The sequence below is a fragment of the Phocoena sinus genome, chromosome 15 (assembly GCF_008692025.1).
Source record: "Phocoena sinus isolate mPhoSin1 chromosome 15, mPhoSin1.pri, whole genome shotgun sequence".
NCBI classification, from domain to species: Eukaryota; Metazoa; Chordata; class Mammalia; order Artiodactyla; family Phocoenidae; genus Phocoena; species Phocoena sinus.
In genome coordinates this window covers 28970404-28990747 of record NC_045777.1, presented here as the reverse complement: position 1 = coordinate 28990747, position 20344 = coordinate 28970404, and the positions used below count along the sequence as shown (strand labels likewise).

The 20344-nt window shown below is 48.3% G+C and overlaps 1 protein-coding gene across 1 annotated transcript in view; it reads right to left on the bottom strand.

The window, feature by feature from the left end:
* TGM3 (transglutaminase 3) overlaps positions 1-9495 on the bottom strand; it is a 51800-nt gene extending 42305 nt beyond the window's left edge. Inside the window, exon 1 of the mRNA XM_032605813.1 lies at positions 9437-9495. Coding sequence (XP_032461704.1) covers positions 9437-9443 — 7 coding nt within the window. The 5' untranslated portion in view covers positions 9444-9495. The remainder of the gene's footprint in view (positions 1-9436) is intronic.
* Between the last annotated feature and the right edge of the window lie 10849 nt (positions 9496-20344).

Genomic DNA, 20344 nt, shown 5'->3' with positions numbered 1-20344 from the left:
CCAAACCCTAAAGGATATGTGCCTTCTCCCCAGGAGAAGCTTATTATTCTTGACCATGGACTCTTTGAGAGCAGCAATTATGTCCCCAGACAGCCCTCAGTCAAGCACAGGGGTGAGGAAAGAGGGGTGGCAGCGACTCCCATCTATAGCCAGCTTCTGCCTTCCCTCCAACAGGCCCACCTCCTTCTTTGCTGTGCCAAGGGTTATGCACTGTTTGCTATATGACAAAAAGATGAATCAACATGCAAAAGTACACACAGCCAGTTTACAAAGGCTTGCTTAAGTCCTGAAAAATAAAACAATTCTAACTATCAGAAAAATAGTAGCAATGTCTCCCTTTCATGCCAGAACGCAGTGGCTTGTCTGCAGGGAAAATGATGAAGAAGACTGAGCTCCAGGGTGCCTTGGCTGCAGAAACACCGAAAGGAGACGAAGGGCACTTTGTGCGGACTAGGTGAAGCCCTGGGGTGACTGAGATGGTCATCTCTGCCTTTCCCAGCATAAGCCCCGGCATGAAGGAGTCTTGCTCCTTCATGGGGTGCTCGTGGGACATGCAGAGCTTCTCTGAGCTGGAGGGTGAGGAAGAGCATGACACAGTTGTCATCAGTCTCCTATGTGTCAACTGCTCTTAACAGTACACAGAGCACCCCTTCGGGTGCGGGGAGGAGGGGCACCTGAGCCCTTACTGCCGGAAGGGCATCGTGTGTAACCTTTGTGGCAAACGAGGACACGCTTTTGCCCCGCGTCCCAAAGTGGTTCACAATTCCGTGGCAGCTCAGCTAACCGGCGTGGCCAGGCACTGAACACCCGCCTGCCTGCCAGGGTGAACACACAGCCAGCTTACCCCTCTTAAGTGCCAAACCTTTTTTTTTTAACCATTTTTTATCATTTTTGAAGATCAATGTTTGTTGAATTGAGAACATTGTTGACCCTGGCTTCTGTCAGGGTGTCTATCTTTTGAAGCTCATCCCGTCCCCTTTTAATTTGCTGCTTCTAATCTCCGTGGTCTGAGAATTTGTGAAACCAGTGTTGTTAGAAGTGTATGTAACCTGAGTCAATAGGATCTGAATGGTGGTCAAGGGCCTCCCTTATGGCATTAAAATGCATGGACTTTGTGACAGCACTTTCAGTGGCTCAGAAGCCATTCTTCACAGAATCATGGAATCGAATCTGGAATTTTCCTGCTGGAAAGGACCTAAAAATTGGTCTAGACCAATCCACTGGTTTTCCAACAGATGAAACAGGACCAGAGAGGTTAAATGACTGGGTCAAAAATCACATAGCTGTCCGTTGCCAGAGCTAGCCTAGAGTAGAGTTCCCTGACCCCAAGCCCGGTGCTCATTCCACTACCTCTCACACCTCACAACATTTTCCTCAACACTTGAGGGCCCAGAAAGTCTGCTCTTTCCAGAATAATGAGCCCAGGGGAATGCTAAGAAATCATCTGGGGAAGGAAGGAGAAGATTTGGCAGGAGCTTCAGAATACTTGGGAGATACGGAAGGGACAAAGGAACATAATCCAGGGTGTACTCATTGCCCCCTGGGGTACCATATCTGGATTAAAGTGGCCCTGCTCCTTTGTGGCCTTCCCCTTCCCCGTTCATTGCCGTCAGTGAGAAATAGAGGTGCTCCTGAGTAAAGGTTTGCGTTTGCATCTTAGCCTCAATAGCTAGCGTCCCCAGAGAAGCAGCCGACTGGAGCTCATCTGCAACCTCCGGACTCTCCGGAGAAAGACGGAATTCCAAGGGAGCTGTTAACTCTGAAAAGTACTTGGGAAATAGGCCAAGCTAGAGGGCATTGGGTCTACTAAGTGTTATCAAGTTCAAGTAGAAAAGACAGTACACTGCTTTTCTTTTAGTTTTTGTCTTTCCTTTATGTTTTGTGATTTCCTCGTGGCTTAGAATGTAAAATCGATTGTTTAAAGTTTTGTTCTGAATAAATATTTACCTTTTGTATTGCTAAAAAAAAAACCCCAGAACAGTACACAGAGCACCTTACACCTGTCATCGATGAAATCTTACAGAAATTGCAAACTGAGGGGGGGATTAGCAGATACACACTACTATATATAAAATAGATAAACAACAAGGTCCTACGGTATAGCACAGGGAACTATATTCAATATCTTGTAATAACCTATAATGGAAAAGAATATATATATATGTATAACCGAATCACTTTGCTGTATGCCTGAAACTAACAGAACATCGTAGATCAAGTATACTTCAACTAAAAAAAAAAAAGAAAGAAACTGATACCTTATTCGAGGTCATATACCTAATGATTGGCAGAGACAGGATTCTGAACCCAGGTCTTACTGACCCTCCCTGTTGCCATGGTCCCCTGTTCTCCACCTGGGAGGGGGACCCAGATGGTGAGAAGCCCTCACTGTGCATTGTCCTCCCTTCTGGCATTTGCATCCTGACACGGAGGAGAGAGTGAGCACCTGGAAGGGGAAATGTGTTCCAAAGGGCATTCTTCATGGGAGGTGAGTAGAAGAGGAGCATCCCTGAATCCCAAGGGGGACAGCATGCTGAGTGCACCCAAAGCCCCCAGGTGGTTCCTGCCTCCCTCGGTCACCGCCCCACGTGTGAGCCCTAGGATTGTTTCTGCCAGCCCCACATCAAGGATCTGATGATCCTGTCTGTGGATTATCCAGGGCCTTTGTTCTCCCACCCACCACCCCTTGGCATAGCACTAATCACAGCCAGAGTGTTCTAGAAAGGATAGGGCAGGGGGTAGGGGAGGTGCGCAACCATCCACGTTTCTTCTTGAGTTTACAACTTCATGGATGTTTGTGAGCCTCAGAGCTGTTTTTTACACCTGCCTGGATGAAGGGCAGGGATGAAAGGAGAGTGGCTTCGCCCTTACAATTGACTCATCAACACAGACTCTCAAAAACATCAGAGGGAGAAGCCTTGGAGACCGAGCATCTCCCCACACCCTTACTCTGGCTGTGAGGACGTGGAGGCCCAGGAGGTGGTTTGCCCACAGTGGGATGTTTCTGAACTCTCATCCAGGGCCCGTCTCACAATCCCACACCGCCTCCTTGAGTCACTGCTTAACTCTACCGTCAGGCTGGGGGCAATTTCCCCAATTTTTTTATCCTGAGAATATCAGTGCCACCAGCAACACTAATGTGGTAGCAACGGACAAATGTCTATCTCAGGGCTTCCCTGGTGTTGCAGTGGTTGAGAGTCCGCCTGCTGATGCAGGGGACACGGGTTTGTGTCCAGGTCCAGGAAGATCCCATGTGCCGCGGAGCAGCTGCGCCCGTGAGCCATGGCCGCTGAGCCTGCGCGTACGGAGCCTGTGCTCCGCAACGGGAGAGGCCACAACAGTGAGAGGCCCGCGTACCGCAAAAAAAAAAAAAAGTCTATCCCAGTATTCACTTGCTCCTTCTTTCTTGGTAATAAAATCTTCCATGTTAATGGCCAGGCTCCCCTGCAGCTGGGGTCATGTGAATGAGTTCTGGGCAATGACTTGTAGGTATAGTGATGTGTATTAACTTCTAGGAAACCTCTTTTTCTTAGATTGAGGTGAAATTCACTGTTTTAACCATTTAAAGCATACAATTTGGTGGCATTTAGTACATTCACAATGTTGTACAACCATCACCACTATCTAGTTTCAGAACTTTTTCATCAACCCCAAATATATCCCCCACTCATCTGCAGTCACGCCCCATTCCCCGCTAACTGCAGCCCCTGGCAACCATTAATCTACTTTCTGTTCCCCTGGATTTGCCTGTTTTGGTCATTTCATATCAATCGAGTCACACATGTATGTAGTCTTTGAGTCTGGTTTTTCACTTAGCATAAGGTTTTCAAGGTTCATCCATGTGGTAACATTTATCAGTAGCTCATTCCTTCTTTATGGCTGAATAATATTCCACTATGTTTATATACTGTATTTTGTTCATCCATTCATCAGTTGAGGGATATTTGGGTTGTTTCTACCTTTGGGCTCTTGTAAATAGTGCTGCTATGAACATTCATTTGCAAGTATTTGTTTGAATACCTGTTTTCAATCCTTCTGAGGAAACCTCTTTTTCAAAAGTTGGCAAGTGCCCTTAGCCTGCTCACTTCCATCTTCTTCCACCTACTGCCCGGGGTGTGGGTGTGATGTAGACTCAACTCTAGACCACGCATGCCCTCAGGACATCAGAGTGGGGAACTGCACAGAGCCCAGGCCCCTGGGGATTGTGCAGCTGTCCTCTCCACCAGAACGGCCTACATCCAGGCCTATTGTGTAAGGAAGAAGTAAACTTCTGTCTTGTTTATTTCTCTAAGCCATTGTTATTTGGGGTTCACTGTCATTCTCAGCTAAACCTAATTACATATACCTGATAATGTAACCTCCCCTTCTTCTGTGGTCCACCTTTGGCAGGGGTAACACGAGAAGCACAGAACAGATTCCAGATTGTGAAAGCAGGCTCACTAGGCAACCGTCTCCATCCTTATCAGCTGGGCTCTGTAATCGAGTCACCTGCAGCAGGTGGGGAGGATGACTTGGTTGCAGGTGTGGGACTGGGGTTTTCACTTGCTGTTTCCGGGAGGACCACAGAGAGCTGCTGGCAGGTGCCCATCACATAATGATACTCTAGGGGCTGCATCTTCCCCACCTGCCCAGACCCTATTCCCTAGGTCTCTTCTCTAGACTAAGATTTTTTTTAATCTTACAGATTTCTAGAGTTAATTAGGGCTGAGAGATATATTAAAAGTCATCTAGCCAAGTGTCTTCAAGCTTTTTGTTAGAGACTTCATTAATACAGAAATACATTTTGTACACTGCTCACACACATGGGTCTATGATTGACGTAAAGTTTCACAAAAAAATACTAACCCTTACTGTGTACAATGCACTGATAGTTTCTCTTTTTCTTTTTTAATTTGCTGATCACAATCCACTAAACTGATTTCACAACTTGCTAATGGGTGACAACTGGCAGCTTGAAAAACAGTGATGTGATCCAATATTCCCATATGACAGGTAAGAAAGCTGAGGCATTGGAAGGGGAAGCCATCTGCTGAGGTCACAGGGTAGTTTAGAGGCAGAGCTTGGCTCAGAAACCAGGTCTTAGATCTTGGTCACTGGTGGGCTGTGAGTCATTCCCAATGCCCCCCTCAGCTCCAGGCACCGGGATGTTTCCAGCTCCTGGCAGGACCCCCACTTGCTCCAGCCCTTGCCACTCTCTTCTTTCTCTCTCTCTAGCCTGTGCTGCTTCCCTTCATCTTTCCCCCACATTCAGACATTTTCAATTCCTGTGCAGCATGGGTGGTACAATTTCTTGGCACCCAGGTCGTGGGGAAATGGGGGTTCCCTGGGTGGCTGAATGAGGGGCTGCTGAGGATCCCGGGATGACTGAGCCCTGAACGGATGGTCTGAGCAGCCTTGAGTAAGGTCTCAGCATCTCTGTAGAAGGGGACAGTGAAACCAAACCTCCTCCCTTGTACGGTTTTTGTTGGGATCCCACGTGTGCCCATCACTAGGGCCTGGCCCTCTGGCAGGGGGATACAAATGCCTTAGGATCCCACACATAATGGCACCAGCAACACAGGATAGAGGAGGGTTTGAGCTTTCTCATGGGCTGCCATTGAGGGCCTCAGATGTGCAGACACCGCTAAGCATGTGTGAGCATGTGTCCTTTCATAGTTACAAACCCTTCTATGTTGTCATTCTCATTTCACAGCTGAGTGATTTGGAAGTCCAGTCAGGTGATGTCACTTGCCAAATATCACTTGCTCAGGCAGAGCCTGGCCTGAGCCCAGACTGGGAGCTGGTGCGGCCTGACCACACGCAATTTCCACGCTGCCACCCTGCAGCCAGCTGAGGTCGTGGTGGTGGCATGACCTGGGCACAGTTCCAGGAAGCTGTCAGAGAGAAAGGGCCACCCACAGCTTCCTCCCCGCCTCGATATTATATGGTCAGCATGAGAGGAGAGGAAGGAAGAAGGATTCTGGGCCCCCTTCACTTCCAGAGAGAGTTTAGGATCTCTTAGACCCTCACTGAGTACAAGGATCATTTGGAGAATTCATATTAGCCTAAGCTCCACCACTGACCCATGAAATCAGGATGTCGATCTCTGCGTTAGGGACAGCGTTGATTTTTTTCCTTAAACTCTCCTGGTGATTCTAATTCGGAGCCAGAGCCAGGACTGAGAATCACTGCCTTAGGCCTACATAGCGTTTACACTAATCAAAGCTCCTTTCAGTGAATTCTTTCCCCTGAGCCACACAGCTGCTCTGGGAGGGAGGCAGATGGGGCAGTCACCATCTCCTGTTTACAAAGGAGGAAAACAGGCTGAGAGAGATGAGTGCAGACTCCTTCGGAATCCCCCTCAGCCCCTACCAGAGACCTGAGGCCCTGTTCCTTACTTCAGCAATAGGGGAAAGCATTTCCTCACTTCAGCTCACACCCCAGGCCAACATGTGGGCCCTGGGGAAGGAACCATTGCTCCATCTGTGGAGCGCAGCCCAGCAGGATGGAGGCTAAGCCGAGAAGTTATCTGAGGTGAACAGAGCAGCACGGACACAGCGCAGAGGCTTGGAAATGGGGAAAGAGCCTCTGGCATCCCAGCTCCCAGGAAAGGGTTTCTGTGTAGACCCACAGCCCAGAACGGCACGGGTCCTCTGCAGACTGGGGCTTGAGGCCAGAGAGTGTAAGTCCTGAACCCAGTGCTCTGCCCAGCAAAGCGGCTGGCGGGAAAGCGCACCATCCCAGCGGGACAGGGCGTCAGTCCCCAACACAGAGGTTCTGGCCTCCTGCAGGCAGAGGTCTGCATCCAGGTTTGAACCTTGGGGATCCTGCCTCTGACCCAGGGCCTCCGAGTGGCTTCAAGGATGGGGAACAATGCTTCCCCTCCACACCGGGCCCAGCGTCTGTGTCCACAGCCTGCATTCCTGTCTGGCGTGGGGCTCTGGCCTCGGTGCCTGGCAGGCAGATGGTGCCCAACCACTCTGTGCAGAAGGCTGCCAGGCCTTCCTCCACCACATCATCCCCCACTCCGGGAGGCGGAGTAACCGCACACCCCGGATTCCAACACGAACCTTAACTTGGGAGCTAGACGCAGCCCTCTCAGACCAGCACGCTGCGACCCCGATAGTCCCCTGGGTCACACGTGCCCAACCACCCACGTTTCTTTTCCTGTTCCCTCTCCCCAGAACACTCCTCATTCCACAAAACTACTTTTTAAAAAATAATTAATTGATTTGTTTTTTTGGCTGCGTTTGGTCTTCATTGCTGCGCGCGGGCTTTCTCTCGTTGTGGCGAGCGCGGGCTACTCTTCGTTGCGGTGTGTGGGCTTCTCATTGAGGTGGCTTCTCTTGTTGCGGAGCACAGGCTCTAAGTACGCGGGCTTCAGTAGTTGTGTCACGTGGGCCCAGTAGTTGTGGCTCGTGGGCTCTAGAGCACAGGCTCAGTAGTTTTGTCACACAGGCTTAGTTGCTCCGCGGCATGTGGGATCTTCCCAGACCAGGGATTGAAGCCGTGTCCCCTGCATTGGCAGGCGGATTCTTAAGCACTGCACCACCAGGGAAGCCCCCACAAAACTACTTCTGACTGAGTCCAACTCATCGTCCATACCAAGTGCCACCTGGGTCCCAGGGTCTTTCTTATCCCAAACCATGGCCAAGATTAATCCCCTCCTCCTCTGGGCCCCCTGGCTCTTGCTTGGATTTGTAACACAGCCTAATGACAATCCACTTCAAGCTCCACGAGGGCAGAGACCGCAGCTCATGATCTCTGTGCTCCACTGCACCTCGTGGCTCTTTCCCTGGGTGTCCAGTAAGCGAACACGTTCATTCAGGAACCATTTTCTGAAACCTGCTTGGCTGACTGACCAGGACGGGCCAGGAACTCAGGTGTGAGAGCTTCAAAGGAGTGAAGGTGTTTCCCTGTCTATCTTTTTAAAAATTTGATTTTCTCTGAACTGACCATCGTCCACATTTCACTGTGACCTTAGAACATCTGGTGGATCCAGAAGTTGAGCCTTAAGAGCTCAATTCCACGAGTCACAGGCGCTGACACGCTGGGCCCCTCAGGATGTCATGCAGGTCTCCCGGCGGGCAGGCTGCTGCGGGTGCACACGCCCCCAGAGGGTGAGCCTCTGCTGGGGCCCATTGCTCTCTGTCCCGGGTGCCCTTTCATGGTGAGAGAGCTGTCAGTACTGGAAGGAGCCTGGAAGTCTATCCATTTTAAGCCCTTTGTCTTGAATCGAGAGCCTGAGGCTCAGCGGCAGCAGAGGCTCAGGCTCAGATGAGGAACCAGGTTCAGTACTGCTTTCCTGTGTCGCAGATGTCACCCGCACTCATGGATAAGCTCGGCTCTGATAGTAGGACACAGTGGAAAGGGCGCTACTAGAACCGAGTCTGGGCCCTGCTATCAGCTTTCTGTGGGACCCCGGTAAGTGTCTGTACCTTCCTGGGCCACCATCTCCTCCAGAGGGAGGGAGATGGCCTGGCTGACAGCTGGCATCCCCTCTTGCTAAAGTCTACAGGATCCAAAGCTCCCCTTCTTAGCAACCCAGCACTGCTGCATGCTCACGGGAGGAAGCTGGGGATAAGCGAATGGTCCTTTTTGCTCTCACCCTGTCCTGGTCTTTGTGACTTCTGAAGGAACCAGCATTGCCCGTTTGCATCATGCTCAGCGGTTTCTTGGGCAAACCTTCCTGCAGACCTAACCACCATTCACAGTATTTTACCGGTTTGACTCTTGCCTTGTTTGGATTTGGTGTAGCTGCCAAACCACTGGGCAGAGCACCCATGACAGGCAATAATTAGCCTGCTGCTTAGCAGGGGCGCCGTCAAAGCCGAGCCCGGTCCTCAAAGTGACCGCAGAGCCAGAGAACCTGAGCTCCCCAGCAGTGATTTTTCACCCCCTTCCCAGGGGCCGGCGGTAGGAACTGTCCTCGGCACACCTGCTCCCTTCTGCTCCTGGCAGTTCCAGCTCACCAAGTCACTTTTAAAGAGCTTGCTGGTGCTTCCGGATGTGTAGTTTACTTAGGAGAATTCCGGCACTGCCGATGGTTTCTTTTAAATCAACTCACATGCTGTCACTCCCTCCCTCCCTTGTAGCCCTGAGACGCACTTTTCTTTGCCAGAGTGACTGACAGCTGGTAAAACCGCACTGAGAAACACAGAAAGCAGGTACCAGCTGGCTTGAAAAGGCAAAGCTTGTCTGTCTGTCTAAGGGGACGTGACCTCCAGCTGCGCTGAAGATCCTGTTCATTATTCAGGACTCCATCCCAAACACGCTCTATCTCCGGGACCATGCTAGAGGGAATAGGCAGCCACTGAGAAAGAGAACCCTAAAATATCAAGGTCTAGCCTTCAGAGTTCCCAAGGCAGCTGTCCCGAGCTGGACACTCGTGCCTCTCAGTCGGCCCAGAAGCATGGGCGTCCAGCGAGGGCTGGCAGAGAAGATTCCATGTACTCACCAGACATGTTTCCCCTTCCTCTGCTTCCTCTCTGGGTTCGTCTGGGAATGGCACAGATGGTGTGGGGAGACTGGCTGCTGGGATCATCTTGCCATTTATAGAAGCTTCTCCTACACACCCCAGTGAGAGTTCTAATAAGGTGGGTGAGGCACCCACCTCATTACAGGTCCTTCCTGTAGTACCTGTAAGCGTTTCACTAATCACATACTTGTCACCCAGTGGAAGGTCATGCTGTTTGTGCAAAACCAGCTTGGGGAGAAGAGGGGAGATAAGAAAAAACATGTAGAGTTTGAGTTTATGATTTTTTTTTCAAGATGAACAACTTCCTGGATCGTAGGGTTTAGGAAATAATGTCATGCTTTTCTTTTTTTTTTTTTTTACGGTACGCGGGCCTCTCACTGTTGTGGCCTCTCCCGTTGCGGAGCACAGGCTCCAGATGTGCAGGCTCAGCGGCCATGGCTCATGGACCCAGCCGCTCCGTGGCATGTGGGATCCTCCCGGACTGGGGCACGAACCCGTGTCCCCTGCATCAGCAGGCAGACTCTCAACCACTGCGTCACCAGGGAAGCCCGATGTCATGCTTTTCTTGAAGTAGTTTGTCCAGAGCTGATGCTGAGAAGTCCCTTGGGGAGGTCAAAGAAATGTCTCCCCAGAATCCAGAGCAGAAAATTGCCTAGTCCTTTCTCACCATCTGCACATGCTGATGGTCTCCACTTGCATGAGGGGCGTGAGATGCTCATCACGGTTCACTGTTCAGGTTGCAGTGTGCCAGAAAGTGCATTTGATTTGGGGTTAGAAGCACTCAGTTCCGATACTGGCTGGGTCCTGGGCTATCACTAAACCTTGAAACCTTGGAAGCCTCGTCTGACTAGAGTGGAGGCATGCCCACCCTTCTCAACTCGATAAGTGGGGGAATAATCAAATAGGTGATGTGAGTGGAAAGTGCATGGATGTGCACCATAATGGATTAAATCCAGTTGTCACCTGGAATCGAATGTCAGTTTGATTCAGATGTGGGGAGGGGCGGGGGGGGGGGGGGACTGTTCTTTTTTTTTTTTTTTTTTTTTTTTTTTTGCGGTACGCGGGCCTCTCACTGTTGTGGCCTCTCCCGTTGCGGAGCACAGGCTCCGGACGCGCAGGCTCAGCGGCCATGGCTCACGGGCCCAGCCGCTCCGCGGCATGTGGGATCTTCCCGGACCGGGGCACGAACCCGTGTCCCCTGCATCGGCAGGCGGACTCTCAACCACTGCACCACCAGGGAAGCCCGGGACTGTTCTTTTTAATGAGGCAGTGGGGACAGCCCCTGAACCTGTAGCTGTGGCATGCTTTCATTCTGGCTCTGCCATGTACTCTCTGTAACACTGGAGGGTAAGTCACGGACCATCTCTGAGCCTAGCTTCTATACTGGTTAAATAAAGGAGAGGGAGACTCTCATTCTACGTATTTTATTTGCTTGTTTGTTGTTTTAAGGGGATATATTTTTCAAAAGATCCTATTGTGGCTGTTTACAAGTTCCAAGGTTTCCTGTGATAGACAAGGGACTGTTAAAAAACAATAATGCTCCAAGGGTTCATGGCAGAGTGGAGACTTCTCAAGGCTTCCCCCAGACTTGGAGTGGGAGGGAAGCACCATGACATGGTTAGGTCGTCAGGGAGAAGGTGGGAATGCTGGATCTTGAGAAAAGTGAGACTGAATAGACAGGCGAATGGGAAAAGAGGCACCCGCATTGTGTCTCTGTGCTCTGGGCTCCCACAGCACTTGGTATATTTTAGGGCCTCTCTTACCAAATGCATCTCCCTGCACTGGGGAAATCTGGTTAGGTCTGTCCCCATCACTCACTCTCTGAAGGTCCAGGCTGTGTGTTATCCACATCTTCTCAGAACAGAGCATAAGCTTGTCACACGGCAGGAGCACACATATTTTTGAATGAGTGGATCAAACAATCAGTGTAAAGGTGGAAATAATTACCATCAATGTAGAGCCCACCCTGGGCAGGCACTGTCTAAACGCTTCACATGTATTACCTTTTCTTGTCTTCAGATCAGTCTTATGGCATGGGTACCATTACTTTTGCTATCTTACGGGAGGGAGAAATGGGTTAACACAAGTCTGTGTGACCAGGAGATTCACACCCATATGTGAGCGACTCCAGAGCCCATCTGCTTAACCTGGAGGTTGGCCGCCTAAGTGACGTGGGACCTCAGCCTTTCCCAGGCCTCTGGCTGCTCTGCACCCATGGCCCCATGGACTGTGGCCACTGTTGGTCCCGGCAGATGACTCAGAAGAGAGCAGAGTGTAGAGAGGTAATGGCAGGGAGAGCTGGCCCCATCAGCAGCTGGGTGTGTGGCATGCATCCAGGCCCCTGCCGTGGCACTGGCTGGGACTCTGGGCAAGGCCCTCACTATGCTGAGTCAGTACTGCCAGAAACCCTGAGAGCTGCGTGATTCCAAGGGGATGAGCGGATGTGAAGGGCGGCACAAGCCCTCAAGCGAGGGATGAAGAAATGCTTATTATTACTACTGTTGTTGTTGGCCTGGCAGCCAAGAATTGGACCCTGGGCATCCCTTTCAGTGACCTGGCAGGAAAAACTGACAAGGGGACAGGGAGGCAGTGCTGCCCTTGAAGAATCCTGAAGTCACGCAGACCTGGGTCCAAACTCGGCCGTGCCATCACCTCAACTCTTGGGGCCTCCGTTCCCTCATCAGTAAAGCTGAGATACAAGCCCCACGAGGATCGAAGGAGAGCATGAATATAAGTGCTCGCCATCACGTCTGGCACCACTCAGCATAACACGTTAGCATTGATGCTATTGGTATTCTCATTGCCCGTACAGCACCCCGCAGTAACGAGTGTCATAGATTTCGCGATGGGACCCACAGTGTGGACAGTGGTGCCTGCCCACCGGCCCCTTGGTTTCCCCTTGGAAAGATCTGTAGCTGATCAGTCTTGACCCCAGGGTGGTGTGGTAGAAAGATGCCCAAGTTGGATTCAGAGGAACCCAACTAAACACCGGGCTCTGGGGCTTGCCCACTGTGTGACTTTGGCAGAATCCTTTTCCTTCTCTGAGCCTCAGTTTCCTCGTCAGCCTACGCACACACCTCCCAGCGCTGTTGTGAGGTTCAGAACTCTGAAATCGTAGATATGACACTCCCCTGTAGAAGGGTGGTGCCGGCGTCCCTCCACCCTGCCTGCCGCTCTGGCCCGGCTCCCTGCAGCCTGCTAACTGCCCAGCAGTGGGGCTTTGCCTCCTTGCCCTGAGCTGACTTCACATTAGCTGCTGGAGGATTGTACCACGGCCACAGATGCAGCCACAGCCCCAGCCTGCAGGCGGGGGTAATGCTGTAATTTGCACGCTGTGTCACAATTTCAGCTAATGATTTTCAATTCACAGGTGGAGTCATCCAGCCACACGCATGATGAAATTCCTGCTTGGCCACCCTTTCTGCACCTCAGACTCCATTAGGATGGAACATGCAAATATGGGCTTTAAAAAAAAAGGAGACGCTATTTGATCATTTGCCTTTTTTTCTCCCTCTAATTAAGGGATTTAGAGTTGCTGAAGATTTCACTACACGTGTAAAGGTACAAAACCTTATGAGAAGTCATCTACTCAGCCTTTTTCCCAGTGTAAGAATCCCCTTTCCTGACACATTTCTCTTGAAAACTCCGGTGACAGGGAACTCACAGTCTCAAAGCAGCCCATACACGAACCAGACAGCTCTGGCTATAACATCCATTTCTGGGATGATTCTGTTTAAGGCATATCTTCCCCCATTTCACAGGAGTTCTGTGAAGGCAGGAGCTTTTTTCCAGATCCATCACTGTGCCATCCCCAGTGCATCACTGTGCCCAGAGCATACTGTGGGCTCTCAGTAACTGGGGTTTAAAGTGCATTGAAAGGACCAGAAAGTTCCTCTCCTTTGAACTGAGAATCTGTCTCCTTAGAGCTTCTGCCCATTGATCCTCGCTGCTTCTCCGCACCCCTCACTGATCCCACCTGAGTCCCCCATCCCCCTCTTCACCCAACAACCATCGTGTTCTCCCCCAAGTCTGGCAAACACCCCCATCTCTCCCAATGTCTATTCTTCTCTAGGTTAAACATCCGTCTCTCCAACCATTCTTGGTGAGTCATGATTTAGAGGCCTCTCATCTTGATGAGATCATGTACACCCCTCTTCTGAAAGCTTTGATGGCTCCCAGTGGCTCCCCATTGCCTATCACAGCTCAAGTTCCTTAGTCTGGCATTCACTTCAGCGAATGTCCAGCTTAGTTCTGTTTTTTTCTACCACTCTTACACGAACTCTCTTATTCAGCAAAGCATGTCTAATCATTTTTCCTGGAACCCCACATGATTGTCCCTGCCTCTATACCTGTTTATAAAATGCCCCTGCCTGGAACACCTTCCCTATTCCTACTGTATCAAGGTCTCATCACTTCCAAGGCCCAAAGCAAGTGTCTCCTCTCCTCCTGGTCATTCCAGTATGTTGTGGAAAGAGGGTTTGTGATGAAACAAGCAAACCTAGGTTTAAGCCCCAGACACACTTCATGAGCACATATCTTTATAATCACATGGACCTTGGGCAGATCACTCAACATCTCTGAGCCTAAGGTTTCTCCTCTGAAAAATGGGTATGATGATGCCAGCACTGCTCACCCTCCAGAGCGTTCTGAAGAATCGTGTGATGATACACGTAAAAGCTCTTTGTAAATGACAAGGTGCATTGACTTCTCTCCGTGTGAGCCTCTGGAACTTGTCCTGTGTCGTACATCAGGCACCTAACGATACACGATCTGACTCTGTTAGTGACGTTTCTTCAGGAGGGGAGTGTGTGAGTCTGCATGGCTGGCCACCGTTTCCTGACACCAGGCCTTGTGCCGAGAGTTTCACATCAGTTGACTTTTAAACCTCGCAACAATCCTCCCAGGGAGATATTACAATTCCATTGTATAAATAAGAAACCAGAGGCTTAGTTAGAGAAGCTAAGGAACTTGACAAGGGTACACAGCTAACAAGTAGCAAAGCAGGATCTGAACCCAGGTCTGCTGGACAGCAGAGGCCTATCTATGTTACCCTGTCTCTGATGAATCCTCCATTTCAGTGACACCAGGGTGTCTCTGGGTCTTGCCTTCAGGAGATTGTTGTTACTGATACTGGTGACAATGATGTTAACTCAGGGCTGGACAGAAGGAAGGGCCCCTTCGGAACTAATATCAAAGCCTCGACTTTAATGTGTTTATGTCCAAATTTTCCACTCCCACCCAAACAAACCAATAAAGCAAAACCTTGGAGGGAGAGTAGACTTGTAAAATTTCCTCACAGTTCATGTCAGTGCTCATTTCACGCAATGTCTGTCTGAGGGTGGGAACTGGTCAGGACTGGAGACTCCAAGCCTTCAGGAAGAGAGGAAGCAGCTTAGGGAGAAGCTGAACTTGTTTTAAAAACAGAAACTCGTAAGAGCTGGAAAGAGCTGCAGAACAAGAGATGGCCACCGATTGCGGAGATTAAAAAGAGTTATTTATTGAGGGGGAGGCAGGAAAAGACCAGAGAGAGCCATTCCAGGCAGAGGAGAGAAGGTAGCCTTCTCAGGAAAAGACTGCACGTGAGTTTATGGGAAGCACCAGCGCGAAGACAGTGGGAGAGGGTGGGGGAGGCCAGCTCTGCCCCGAAACAGGCTGAGGACGCGATCCTGGGGCATGAGGAAGGGACATCAGAACGCAGCCCCGCTCAGTGCATCTGTGACGCCTCTTGACGGAAGGGTTGGTTCACTCTGTCAAGCTGTCACTCAGCCACCTGTGAGTGTGTGGCTGGAAAACCAAACAAGGAAGAGAAGAAGCCACCGCCAGAAGGCTGGCGGTGTGCACAAGAGCACAGGCACCAAGAGCATGCCAGGGAACAAGAGCACAGAGGGCAGGTCCCGGGGTTTGCCTGCCAGGAAACAAGAGCACAGAGGGCAGGTCCCGGGGTTTGCCTGCCAGGAAACAAGAAGCACAGAGGGTAGGTCCCTGGGGTTGCTCACCAGGAAACAAGAAGGACAGAGGGCAGGTCCCCGGGGAGTTGCATAAGTCCTCATAAAGGAAGTGGCCCAGAAAGGTTATTCAGCCCAAACCTGCCTTTTACATATGGGAGAACTGAGGCCTTTGGAGAAATGATTTGCCTAAGGTCACAGGATAAACTGGCCTGGGCTCAGAACTGGAAGAGCATTGAAGGTCATTTGTCCCACTTCTTCCTTCCACCAAAGAGAACAGTGAGCCCCAACACCTGGAACTAGGATGCGGGCTTCCCTGCTTGCCACACTCTGCTCTATCTGCTGCCATTTTGGTCCCTTCCTTTTTTTCAGTTAAGAAACCCATCTTAGAAAGGCCTCAAGAGTCGGGTATGCAAGATTAAGGAAATATTTTTCAATCTTATCAATAGCAGCAAATATTATTAACATTGTTAAATATTTGTACAATTATCACAACATTTGCTTTTATATTCACCATCTCCCCTGATCCTTACCAGGCTCCTAGGAGCAGATTTTAGTACAACTGCCATGTTATAAGGAAGAGAATGGAGGCCCAGATAGATTCTGTGTCTTAGCAGAAGCCAGACTCAAATCTAAACCTTTGACTCCTAATTTCATCCTCCTTCTTCTCCACCTCATGTCAAGTGCTAATATGGACAAATTCTTAGAAAGGCACGACCTTCTGAGACTGAACCAGGAAGAAATAGAAAATATAAACAGACCAATCACAAGCACTGAAATTGAAACTGTGATTAAAAATCTTCCAACAAACAAAAGCGCAGGACCAGATGGATTCACAGACGAATTCTATCCAACACTTAGGGAAGAGCTAACACCTATCCTTCTCAAACTCTTCCAAAATATAGCAGAGGGAGGAACACTCCCAAACTCATTCTACAAGGTCACCATCACCCTGATACCAAAACAAGACAGAGATGTCATAAAAAAAGAAAGCTACAGGCCAATATCACTGATGAATATAGATGCAAAAATCCTCAGCAAAATACGAGCAAACAGAATCCAGCAGCACATTAAAAGGATCATACACCATGATCAAGTGGGGTTTATCCCAGAAATGCAAGGATCCTTCAGTATACGCAAATCAATCAATGTGATACACCACATTAACAAACTGAAGGATAAAAACCATACGATAATCTCAGTAGATGCAGAAAAAGCTTTTGACAAAATCCAAAACCCATTTATGATAAAAACTCTCCAGAAAGTAGCCATAGAGGGAACTTACCTCAACATAATAAAGGCTATATATGACAAACCCACAGCCAACATTGTTCTCAATGTTGAAAAACTGAAACCATTTCCACTAAGATCATGAGCAAGACAAGGTTGCCCACTTTCACCACTATTATTCAACATAGTTTTGGAAGTTTTAGCCACACCAATAAGAGACAAAAAAGAAATAAAAGGAATCCAAATTGGAAAAGAAGAAGTAAACCTGTCACTGTTTGCAGATGACATGACACTATACATAAAGAATCCTAAAGATGCTACCAGAAAACTATTAGAGCTAATTAATGAATTTGGTAAAGTAGCAGGATACAAAATTAATGCACAGATATCTCTTGCATTCCTATACACTAATGATGAAAACTCTGAAGGAGGAATTAAGGAAACACTCCCATTTACCACTGCAACAAAAAGAATATAATACCTAGGAATAAACCTACCTAAGGAGACAAAAGACCTGTATGCAGAAAACTATAAGACACTGATGAAAGAAATTAAAGATGATGCCAACAGAGGGAGAGATATACCATGTTCCTGAATTGGAAGAATCAACATTGTGAAAATGACTCTACTACCCAAAGCAATCTACAGATTCAATGCAATCCCTATCAAATTACCACTGGCATTTTTCACAGAATAGAAGAAAAAATTTCACAATTTGTATGGAAACACAAAAGACCCCGAATAGCCAAAGCAATCTTGGGAAAGAAAAACAGAGCTGTAGGAACTAGACTCCCTGACTTCAGAGTATACTACAAAGCTACAGTAATCAAGACAGTATGGTACTGTCACAAAAAAGGAAATAGAGATCAATGGAACAGCATAGAGAGCCCAGAGATAAGCCCACGCACATATGGTCACCTTATCTTTGATAAAGGAGGCAAGAATATACAATGGAGAAAAGACAGCCTCTTCAATAAGTGGTGCTGGGAAAACTGGACAGCTACATGTAAAAGTATGAAATTAGAATACTCCCTAACACCATACATAAAAATAAACTCAAAATGGCTTAAAGACCTAAATGTAAGGCCAGACACTATAATACTCTTAGAGGAAAACATAGGCAGAACACTCTATGACATAAATCACAGCAAGATCCTTTTGGACCTACCTCCTAGAGAAAAGGCAATAAAAACAAAAATAAACAAATGGGACCTAGTGAAACTTATAAGCTTTTGCACAGCAAAGGAAACCATAAACAAGACGAAAAGACAACCCTCAGAATGGGAGAAAATATTTGCAAATGAAGCAACTGACAAAGGAGTAATCTCCAAAATTTACAAGCAGCTCATGCAACTTAATATTAAAAATCCAAACAACCCAATCCAAAAATGGGCAGAAGACCTAAATAGACATTTCTCCAAAGAAGACATACAGATTGCCAACAAACACATGAAAGGATGCTCAACATCACTAATCATTAGAGAAATGCAACTCAAAACTACAGTGAGGTATCACCTCACACCAGTCAGAATGGCCATCATCAAAAAATATAGAAACAATAAATGCTGGAGAGGGTGTGGAGAAAAGGGAACCCTCTTGCACTGTTGGTGGGAATGTAAATTGATACAGCCACTATGGAGAACAGTATGGAGGTTCCTTAAAAAACTAAAAATAGAATTACCATATGAGTCAGCAATCCCACTACTGGGCATATACCCTGAAAATAACCGTAATTCAGAAAGAGTCATGTACCACAGTGTTCACTGCAGCACTATTTACAATAGCCAGGAGATGGAAGCAACCTAAGTGTCCATCGACAGATGAATGGACAAAGAAGATGTGGCACATATATACAATGGAGTATTACTCATCCATAAAAAGAAACGAAATTGAGTTATTTGTAGTGAGGTGGATGGACCTAGAGTCTGTCCTACAGAGTGAAGTAAGTCAGAAAGAGAAAAACAAATGCCGTATGCTAACACACATATATGGAATCTAAAAAAAAGGTTCTGAAGAACCTAGAGGCAGGACAGGAATAAAGATGCAGACATAAAGAATGGACTTGGGCTTCCCTGGTGGCGCAGTGGTTGAGAGTCCGCCTGACGATGCAGGGGACACGAGTTCGTGCCCCGGTCCGGGAGGATCCCACATGCTGCGGAGCGGCTGGGCCCGTGAGCCATGGCCGCTGAGCCTGCGCGTCTGGAGCCTGTGCTCCGCAACGGGAGAGGCCACAACAGTGAGAGGCCCGCGTACCGCAAAAAAAAAAAAAAAAAAAAAAAAACGGAAGAATGGACTTGAGGACATGGGGACGGGGAAGGGTAAGCTGGGACAAAGTGAGAGAGTGGCATTGACATATATACAGTATCAAATGTAAAATAGATAGCTAGTGGGAAGCAGCTGCATAGCACAGGGAGATGAGCTCGGTGCTTTGTGACCACCTAGAGGGGTGGGATAGGGAGGGTCGGAGGGAGGCTCAAGAGGGAGGGGATATGGGGACATATGTATACGTATAGCTGATTCACTTTGTTATACAGCAGCAACTAACACAACAATGTAAAGCAATTATACTCCAGTAAAGATGTTAAAAAAAACAATAACAACAGTAAATGGAAAAAAAGATGTTTAAGCTCACTCACGTGCTGGATGCTTAGAGTAACTTGTATGTACAGCGTTTCACTTTATTTTTACCACCTGACATAACGTAAGTTACTTGACTATAAATGTGATTTATGCAGAATCTAAAGGTTTGGGAAGAGGTGAAGGGCTGTCCAGGGGAGTGAAGTGGGGAAGGCATGGGCTGGGCTGGGAGTCCATAGCTTCAGGCGGCTCTGTCTGGCCCCAGCCCTGCTGCTCACCCACAGGCGGGCTCAGAGCCAGACATCCCCTCTCAGGGCCCATCTCCCCAGCCTCCAAAGTGCTAAGAGAATTGAGGTGGTTAGTTTACACAGGAACTGCCTCTAACCTGGGCCCTTCCCATGGTGCCTGAAGAATCAACAGATCTCCCACAGAGGTCTCAAAAGACAAGAAGAAAGATTAAAGGGAGGGGCAAATATTTTTCTATATTCCATGCATTCATCCACCTCACATTTATTATGTCCACCATGTGCAAGACTCTCTTTAGACATTTTGGAAAAGTCAAAAATAAACACATTTCATGAAGGGCGATTTGTACCAAAACCTTTAAAAGTATACATATACCAGTGCATATAACAAAATGATCCATAAATTTGTTAATAAAAGGAAATACTTTGGAAAAAATGTAAATGTTCACTAATAGGAAGTTTATTAAATTGTGGCAGATCCTTACATTATGCAGGTATTAAAAGGGATGATGTAGATACATAAGACTTTGACACTGAAAGATGTTCATGTTTAAAAAAAAAGTATGTAGGGGCTTCCCTGGTGGCGCAGTGGTTGAGAGTCTGCCTACCGATGCAGGGGACACAGGTTCGTGCCCCGGTCCAGGGGGATCCCACATGCCGCGGAGCGGCTGGGCCCATGAGCCATGGCCGCTGGGCCTGCATGTCCAGAACCTGTGCTCCACAACAGCGGAGGCAATGTGAGAGACCTGCGTACCCAAAAAAAAGTATGTATGAATGAACATATTTAAATAAGTATTAATATATATGAGTGTGATACATATACATACACTTGCTCTCAGAAGAAAATCTAGTATGTCAAATATATAGAAGGCTACATATGAGAGTGTAAA